This window comes from Protomyctophum parallelum (assembly GCF_964188405.1).
Source record: "Protomyctophum parallelum genome assembly, chromosome: 8".
NCBI classification, from domain to species: Eukaryota; Metazoa; Chordata; class Actinopteri; order Myctophiformes; family Myctophidae; genus Protomyctophum; species Protomyctophum parallelum.
In genome coordinates this window covers 29,822,362-29,831,905 of record NC_139703.1, presented here as the reverse complement: position 1 = coordinate 29,831,905, position 9,544 = coordinate 29,822,362, and the positions used below count along the sequence as shown (strand labels likewise).

The 9,544-nt window shown below is 39.7% G+C and overlaps 1 protein-coding gene across 1 annotated transcript; it reads left to right on the top strand.

Annotated features, from left to right (window-relative positions):
• On the top strand, nt 1-8,629 carry prelid3b (PRELI domain containing 3). The gene is made up of 6 exons (XM_083770437.1): nt 1-118; nt 1,767-1,935; nt 3,259-3,348; nt 3,869-3,939; nt 5,318-5,420; nt 6,335-8,629. Exons 1-6 carry the CDS (start codon nt 87-89, stop codon nt 6,449-6,451), a joined length of 582 nt encoding a protein of 193 aa, XP_083626563.1. The 5' UTR covers nt 1-86; the 3' UTR covers nt 6,452-8,629.
• The last annotated feature ends 915 nt before the right edge of the window (nt 8,630-9,544 follow it).

Here is a 9,544-nt window from a genome sequence, read left to right as displayed (position 1 = left end):
GTGTGTGTCACGGTGAGTTTAGTTTAGTACAGTGTGTGACTGCACTCCTACCGGCTCACCGTAGTGTACTCTGCCACTATACAGCCATGAAGATCTGGACATCAGAACACATATTCAAGTGAGTAGCTCATTTTATTTAAATCACTCGTTCGTACTTTGTACAGGTAGCGGTTGAAAAGCCGGTCCACCCTCCCCCATCTGACTGTCCACGGATCAGTCTATGATGATCAGTGTTCTGGTTCCGTCTAGAAGGTCAAGATCGAGCTTGTATCATGTAGCTAATCCTAAACGAATTGATCTGTAGAATTTAACTTAGTATCCAATTCTGTTCAGTTGTCAACTAAGGTTGTTTATCCCGCCTATCCCGGTACAGTTCTGGTTCCTTTCGGAAGGGTAAGAACTGAAGAGCTTAGGCCCTGTTATGTACGGTAGACTAATAAAAGAGTATAATTTTACTCGGAGCATCCGATTTTTGTTATCGTGACAATTACATGAATGAATGACGGTGTCCGACTCAGTAGGTGTGTGTGTGTGTGTCTGTCTGTCTATCTATGGCTGCAGCAGCAAATGCAGTGACATTGCGTAAGATGGCTAGCCGGCTGGCGGCTGCTGGCACGCAACCTTTCCCCTACATTGTCCGCGCCCCCTTTATGGGTACATGCGTCACTCGGCAACCACGTTGCTTGTTTATCTCCAGTCCATGGCAACCATCCACTTGCAAATTTTTGAAGAGCAGCCTTGCCATCCATGCGTACCGGACTACCGGTGCAGCAATAGATGCAGATTAAATCATTTATTAGCTGCCATCTCTATTCTAACAAAGCCCTGTAAGTTTTGTTGAATTTAAATGGGTTTCAAATTGTTTTGTGTGTCACATCACTGTTGTCTCAAGAGAGACTTTATGCATAGATAGACCCAACATTTCCCCTCAAGCATTGGTGACTGTACTGCTGAAAAACTCCCAGGAAGAAAACTAGATGTGCTAAGATGGCTCTGGGTGGGCAGCTGTCTTCCTCTACCACAGTGGGGTGGATGACAGAGAGAGAAAGGGATCCGTTGTTGTCTTCAGAAAACAAGAATATGTACTAGGCCTACTTGTGCGGCCATAGCTCAATGGTAGAGAGCTCATTCAGTAATCAGAAGGTCCCTGGTTCGAATACAAAACAACTCGCCCCTTTACCAACTCTCCCCGGGTGTACATCCGGCGGAACAGCGTGGCCTGGTATTCCTAAAGTAATTTAAGTAAATGATGCTTAAACGGTTAAACCTAACCTTAACCTCAGTAAAACTATGCCTAAACCTAAACTTATTTCTAACCTTATTCTCAGTAAAACAAAATAAAGAATACAAGAACCGAGGTCGGCGGAAAAAAGCTGGGGCGAGATGGAATTGGGGCGACCATACCTGTTACCCCTGGTTCACCCTCTGGTCTGACCAGTCTGTTGAGGTGTCTCCTAAACAAAACGCTTAACCCTAACTACACACTGGGTGCTGTATAAATGTCACTCAATCCATGGAAGGATACATAAATGTACAGGACATACTTATGTACATTATGCGCATAGTTGCATACTATGTATGTATGTATGCACAGTAACAAAAAATGCCCCAAAGCAGTGGAGACACTGAATAATTTATTATTTACACTTTGGGTGTAAACACAGACTAAACTGAAACTTCCACCACAAATATTGTTTCTCTTATTATGATACTAGCAACGCGGTATTGTCTTTTAAATGCACTCTCTTTCTCCCCTCCATTTACAGCCACCCTTGGGAGACGGTGACGAAGGCTGCAATGCAGAAGTACCCTAATCCCATGAACCCCAGTGTGTTTGGAGTGGACGTTTTGGATAGGACGGTAGACACACAGGGACGCCTGCACAGTAACAAACTACTCAGCGCAGAGTGGGGCCTTCCATCCATAGTCAAATCTGTGAGTGTCAAAAGTTGTCAAATTAACTTTCATTGAAAAATGTATTAACGGTTTGCAGAATGGGTACAGATCAAGGAAAGTACAGGTCAATACAAAATCTGCTAAGAGGATAAAACCAGAAAAAGCAGTAAGACTTGTTTACATAAGGGTCCTCCATTTTCAATTCATCAAAACATTTAAAGACATACAATATACACTTCTATGCTAAAAAGAAATCATTTAGAAAAAAGGGAAAACATGTATAGTATAGCAATAAAGAATATGTAAATAAGATTTATACAGCTTGTTAATGTTGCACTTGAAGAAGGGATACAATGGAAATCACTCTTTGAATTTCTTGTCATAATTTTCAAGTCACACAAATGGTTCCTTTTTGTGGTTTAAATAAGAATGGAAAAAGTGAGCCAGCACATTAGCCAGTCAGGCTAATGCGCTACAGGCCCTGAAGATGACCTTAACTCCAATGCTATTTCTGTGGAGGTTGTAGCAGGTCATCTTGCTGGCTGTATGGCTGCGTGCCTGGCACATGCTGTCCAGGACACAAGACTTCCATTCCTGTCATGACAGGACTCTGGCCCTTGGCAGCATGTGATGTAACATTCCAGTGCTGTAATAGCTGTCAAGGACTTTCTCTGAACTACTGCCAAATGTGAGCAGCCATGATGTTTGTTATCATTGTGCTGCGTCCACTGACTTCCTATTTTTCAGCAATTGTCAATTTTATAATTAGTGTTGGTCATTCAAATTATAAATTACAAATTATACTAAACATGGAAATTGAGCAAAATTATTTTGCAAGACCTTTGTGTCTTCACCTGATAAATGTAGGCCAGGTGAGGAAACTCAGATAATCAGTAACAAGAACCAGGTCACGATCTCTGGAGCCGTGGAGTATTACACAGTTGTTTGCCCTATTGCCCCTTTTTGAGTTCAGTCATGACTCATGACTGTAATAAATGGAGGTCTTGATAGTCCAAACCATTTAAATATTAGCCAATCGGTTGATTTCGTTCACATTCTTTAGCTATAGCCTTTGGCTCAGATATCCAGGATGTTTCAAGAGGATCAAGGCAGTGCCAATGTCTATTAATACCAGCTCTAATTCCATTGAGAGTTTATGACACTGAACTGGCCCCAGGGATCAATACCATATTACTGTAGCTCGGTAATCTGATTGTCTCAAGTCACTACGAACACTGGTCATGTGCACAACTTAGGAGGCAGTATACAATCGCTATTATTAGAGATGCACATCTCAACAACGTCAACAACTTATGTTACTCTTTTGTATTGATTCCCTGTTCCTTTCATTCTACTCTTTAGATCTTTGGAATTTCACGGACATGCACATACATCCAGGAACACTCTGTTGTAGATCCTCAAGAGAAGACCTTTGAACTCCAATCCTCCAATGTGAGTACGACTAAGACCGAAGAAACGAGTTGTCTCAAGACACTCTACAGGACCTCTTTATGTACCTTACAACTGGTAGACTTGACCACTTTCACACTGGTGTCTCTATTTTGAGCATGTCATTAAAGACGCAAAAAATCTAAAGATTTTCTTACTGAAATGTGGGTGATTTGTATTTTTTTTTAATTGTGAAAATTGTCAATCTAAAACGTCAAGCTCACAACATGTTGTTCAAGTGTAACAGGCTTAACTGATTAACTGGCCATATGTGTGAAAGAATGGGTGAAAGTATTACACAGAACAGGCCAGAACAACATCGTGCCATTGTCCCAGTCATTCATTGAAGAACATCCTTTGCAGTTATGTAATACTTGTTGGACTTGTTGCACTTCAAACTGATTAATTTCATTCATTGTGATGAGCTTCTGAAGATTTGGGTTACATTTTTTGTTCAGTGTGTGGGTTGCCATTTTATACATGTCATTTTGACAATGTTCTTGTATCATCATTTCTGCTTTAGATCACATTCACAAACTTGGTATCTGTCGACGAGAGGCTAACATACAAACCTCATCCAGAGGATCCAGAGAAGTAAGTTCTTATGCAATTAGTACACTATTTGTCATTCAGTGTAAGTGTGACAGGCTTAACTGGTAGTAGTTGAATAGTAGTGAATATGAATATTTTCCGCCCCAATGATTTGCAATTGCAACTTAACTGTCTGGGGTCACAGGTGCTCACAAAAGCCCAAGTAGACAACTTAAAATGACCCCAAACATGTTTAAAAATGAAATATTCCTTTAACCATGTTGTAGCTTTAAAATATTAATTAAATGGGCAGATGAAGCATAGACTACATCTAAATCACATGAACATTTTATCCACTTGAACATTAGTGGTCATATAGACCATATTCACACGGTAGCCATGTTGGCATTTTACAAAAAAACAGGGTGGCATTTCATTAACTTAATGGCAAGAAGTCTGCTGTGTGAATATGATGAATAGGCAACATTCTGCAAAAATTGGTGAACAATCTGCAAATATAGTAGCCCTAGAACGGCTCTTGTTGTTACATACAGTATGTACAGTATTTCACATACAGAGCCATAGAACACACAGGTTAATTTCAGTTCGGGTTCTACATGGGCGGCCTAAATGTGATGAATGCTCCGTTTGTACTCACCCATTAAATTATTCCAAAGACGTGGTGTGAAAAATGGTCCTCTAGTTTTATATCCATGTGGAAGTTCTGGCACAAAACGCGTATTTAGTGAATTATCTCCACTTTTTCAAGAGATGCACACGGACATCTTTCTCTCCGGGCGAGGGGGGCCGGTACAATCGATGAACTGATTTTACAAATACATCCTGTTTACCGCAGACGTCATCACCAATTGACATGGGAAACACAAAAGTTTGCGGTCACACAATTGGCAGGTGCTTTGCGATAGGTGCTGGGTAATTAATCACACCACCTGCCAATTGTGTGACTGAAAACCTTTGTGTTTCCCTGGTCAATTGGTGATGACGTCTGCGGTAAACGGGACGTATTTGTAAAATCAGTTCATCGATCATTCCGGCCCCCCCCTCGCCCGGAGAGAAAGATGTCCGTGTGCATCTCTTGAAAAAGTGGAGATAATTGACTAAATACATGTTTTGTGCCAGAACTTTCACATGGATATAAAACTAGAGGACCATATTTCACTCCACGTCTTTGGAATAATTTAATTGGTGAGTACAAACGGAGCATTTATCACATTTATGCCGCACATTTTCAATTCGACCAGGACCCGGTGCAAGCCATCTATGCCTGAGATACATGAAAATTTACGAAGTATAATTAAATGATCACAGGCATTCTAGGTCTACAAATATAGCTGCTATTTTTCAGGTATAATCACCAAAGACAATTGGTGTTGACTGTAGTCTAAAGGGAAATTTAAATATATGTTTTGCCATTTTCCAGAACGGTACTGACACAGGAGGCCATCATCACAGTGAAAGGGGTCAGTCTCGGCAGTTACCTGGAGGGAGTTATGGCTAGCTCCATCTCTAACAACGCTGGAAAGGTGAGACGCATCCCTTAGAATTGATCATAATAATAATAATAAAGCTTTATTTGTATAGCACCTTTTAAGAACAAGTCACAAAGTGCTTTTACAGAGAGACATATATAAAAACATAGCAAGGAGAACACACAATAGAATAAAATACATGACAATAACAACAAGAAATCAATAAAATCACAAATCACATGGGTAGGGGGTTGAATGCAGCTTTGTAGAAATGAGTTTTAAGGAGTGATTTAAAACGGGGCACAGACTCGGCAAGCCTGATCTCTAGGGGCAAGGCATTCCAGAGAGTCGGTGCACGGATAGCGAATGCCCGGTCGCCTACAGTTTTTTTGCAGCCTGATTTTTGAAAGTGAATAAAAGTATTTTGAAATGTATTCTGTATGAGACAGGCAGCCAATGTAGGGTGGCCAGGATAGGGGTGATGTGATCGTATTTTTTGGAGCCTGTTAGGAGGCGAGCTGCAGCATTTTGAATGAGTTGTAACCGGTTGATGGATTTTTTTGAGAGGCAGGAGTATAGGGAATTACAGTAGTCTACACGGGAGTAAATGAAAGCGTGGATAACTTTAGTGAGGTCGGGGCGGGAGAGAAAGGGTTTGATGGGAGGTTGGGGTCAACAATAAACAATAATTTGCAGGTCATGACTGATGATTTTATTTTATTATGGTGTCTTGCACCAAAGATACCCGGACTCCTTATGGGTAGACAGACTGTAACATACAATTGAGTTAATTAAATAATTTCATAGTAATTCACACAAACAATCAGAACTGAACATACACATGCCAGCCAACACTGTTTTACTATATACTTACAATGTTTTTCTGAAAATCTTAATTCACTGACAAATCATTTCAAAATATTGTATGTCTCCTGTGGAGTGTGGACTAATTATTTGCTCTTCGTCAGGGGCGTGAGGCCATGGAGTGGGTGATCAGGCGGCTGAACGCTGAAATAGAGGATCTTGCGGCCACCGCGCGCGAGACCCTGCGTACACCCATGGCAGCTGCAGTCGCTCAAAAATGACGTCTCCCCGTCTCTACTCCCAGCACTGCCAGCCTCCCTTCATGTTGCACTAGTACTCTTTTTGTTTTGTTTTGTATTACTCATCGGGGGTGCGGCTTCTCCATCTACTATCTATATTAGATACGTTTCATCCAGCAGAGTGCAACATAAAGGGACTCGGAGGAGTCACATTGGCGGAAACTACCAACACGGACTGTATCGAGAGACTCTTGGAGAAATGGGTAGTACACTGAAACTATAATCACTACTGATGACCATGTGTTTGCACGAGGATGCCAAAGTTGGCAGAAAAGTATGAGGCATCCAAGTGAATTAGCCGAAAACTGTGCCAAGTATGCAAACCACTTTGTCTGGTCGTTTTAAAATACATTTGTCCGCGACAGTTCGGTCTGATATAAGACCTTATGGTAACAGTAGGTCTGCTCTGGCCTTGTGGGTTTAGAACCAAGAGGTTAATAAGAAAATTGACCCATGGTGAAACGTATACTGGAGGACGTTCTGTCTATGTGTGCCCTACATTCGGAGTAATGAAAGAAGGGAACAATGCATACAGGTGCTTGGTTAAGTGCAATGCATATCACAGTACATAGATAGGATTGACAAAGCCTTATTGGGCAATCATTGAGAGTTGTACACAATCAAATGTTGCCCAATCTGGTCTGTTTGAGTAAGGGCCATGCTCTCGACTATGTTTTCGTCAGTAGCCTCATTAATAACAAGCATGTATGTAGTACCAGATTAGTGTATCTCAGCCTGAATAACAGTACTGTATTTTGTTATGAACAAATATTTATTTAATTTACAAGAAGGGATCAAGGTACATTACATGTTTTTGCTGCTGATTGTGTACACACACTTTAGCTGGTGGGTTGACAGGAAACCTGGTTTACACTTGTGCGCCATTGTCTCACACTGTAAAAAGATCTACAAGCTCACAGCGCTGTGAGCTTGTAGCTCAATGAGGTTTTTGCAAGGTGAAAAAGAATGCTGTTCCATTTAGTGAGCAAGGGAACAACTTTGCAAGACATGCCTCAGGCCTGTCAACTTATGTTGACCTTGGCATTGGACTACATTTGTGCTTACAAAAAAGAATACATGGCATTACATACAATTGCGCTGCTAGCCATGCAGTGAGTGATGTTTTGAAAATGGTTCACAAACTGCATTTGAGCCGATTTTCAACGGTTGTACCAGGGTTGTGGTGATGGTGAAAGTTTTAAATTATTTTCATTCTATTACCTATAACTGCAATATTTATTTAGTACAGCATTTAATTCAAGGTAGTGGTTTGACCTGGGCTATCTAACAAGAATTGTGTTGTTACACGCTTTGTTATATGTAAATTAAGGATTTTGTCAGGGTATCTCTGACAAAGAATTGTGGTCTCAATAACCAAGCGGTGTATGTGAATGAAAATAAATGGTTTAAACGCACAACAGAGGGGTTAACAGACAACATATTATTTAAATTCCTTTTTATTATGTTCCTCAGAATGTAAAAACTCATTGTGGTAGTTGAAATGGAATATAGATATTTTGCTATTTTGAATGTGCCACTTTACTTTTGCATGAACATGTTGGCAAATTGCTTCTGCTATTCATAAATATATATATTGTATTCTGAAAAGTAGGAAAATCATTCTTTAGTCAATGACACTGAAAGGATGTTGTGGCCATAGGATTCTGCCAAAATATTACTGATTGTTAATACATGAGAGCCTATGTTCCTCAGACATTGATAACGATATGCCACAGCAACTGAAATATTCACATTCCAAAAAGATTTGTCAGTTTGAGTTGTGTCATAGATAACTTTTGTATTAATCCGTGGGGTGCCGATATACAGTATGCAAGCTCTTTGCCAGAAACTCCTTCCATGACATTTAAACAAATTTACACACACACTAGTTGTTCAGTACTTTATTCTACTGTTGGGACTGTTCCAATGGAATGTTGAAATGCTAGGGTCACTTACTACCACACTGTGGCCAGAACTTAAGCTAAATTATTTGAACATCCTTAGAATGCCAATTAATGCAAGCTACTTAAAACGTTCTTGTATATTGATACAATTTTGAACCATTTGTGAATATGATCTGTGAATTATAAACCCTTATTCTGACAAATCAATTGGCAATTATCTCCTTATTTGAAATGGAAAATAAAAATATGAACTTGCTTTACGTGTACTTTGTTTTTGCCACAGATAAAATCAAATCATGTTTATTTATAAAGCACATTAAAATATTTTCGTACCTTTTGTAATTTAACAGCATACATGTTTTTAGCCCAGCTCCCACAGTTGATGTGCATATAGTTATCCTTTGAAGAGGGGAAAACAAAACACATGAGCCCCATCTCTTTATAAACCAACTTATGACAATTTTGCAATTTTTGCATCTTGCAACCAGGCTGTGAAAATGCCCAAAGGAATTCAACGACAAAGATAACTAAGAGCTATACTTGCTAATTGCTATATTTAGATGTTAAATATGAAGTAGAAAATAACTCCATGTGAACAAACTACCGTCATAGTAGCAAATTACACCCCCTCCTGGGGAAATCACAACATGACAAGTTAGTTTTGATCAAATAGTAAACTAATAACCTGTGTTTATTATTAGTATAATAACTATTACAAGTGTTTATATTGTAGTACAAAATAGGTTTTGGACACGTGATTTATTTTCAAGACTCTTTATTTACAGAGTGAACAACCAGTAGCCAATGAATATATGTTCAGAATCTTGCACTTGCTATTACATACTGCCTGCATGATCTGGATGGAATTGAACATTACAGCCATTAGTCCAGTAATAATGTAATTTGACCTCAAACTAATTGCAAAAAAACTGTCACCCTTCAAAAGCGGCAATGTGGATTAGACACAAAACGGCACATGAGACAATACAACACCTAATAGACTATACATTACAAACAACCATAAAACTGAAAATATAAATCTGTATGTTATCTACAACAATACATTCAGGACAGGAGGTACACCGAGAAAAGTGAGCCATAAAGCAGCCAGAGCGGCAGACCATCCAGGGTAAAAGTTGAAGATACCCAAATCCTGCTTCAGTTGCATGAA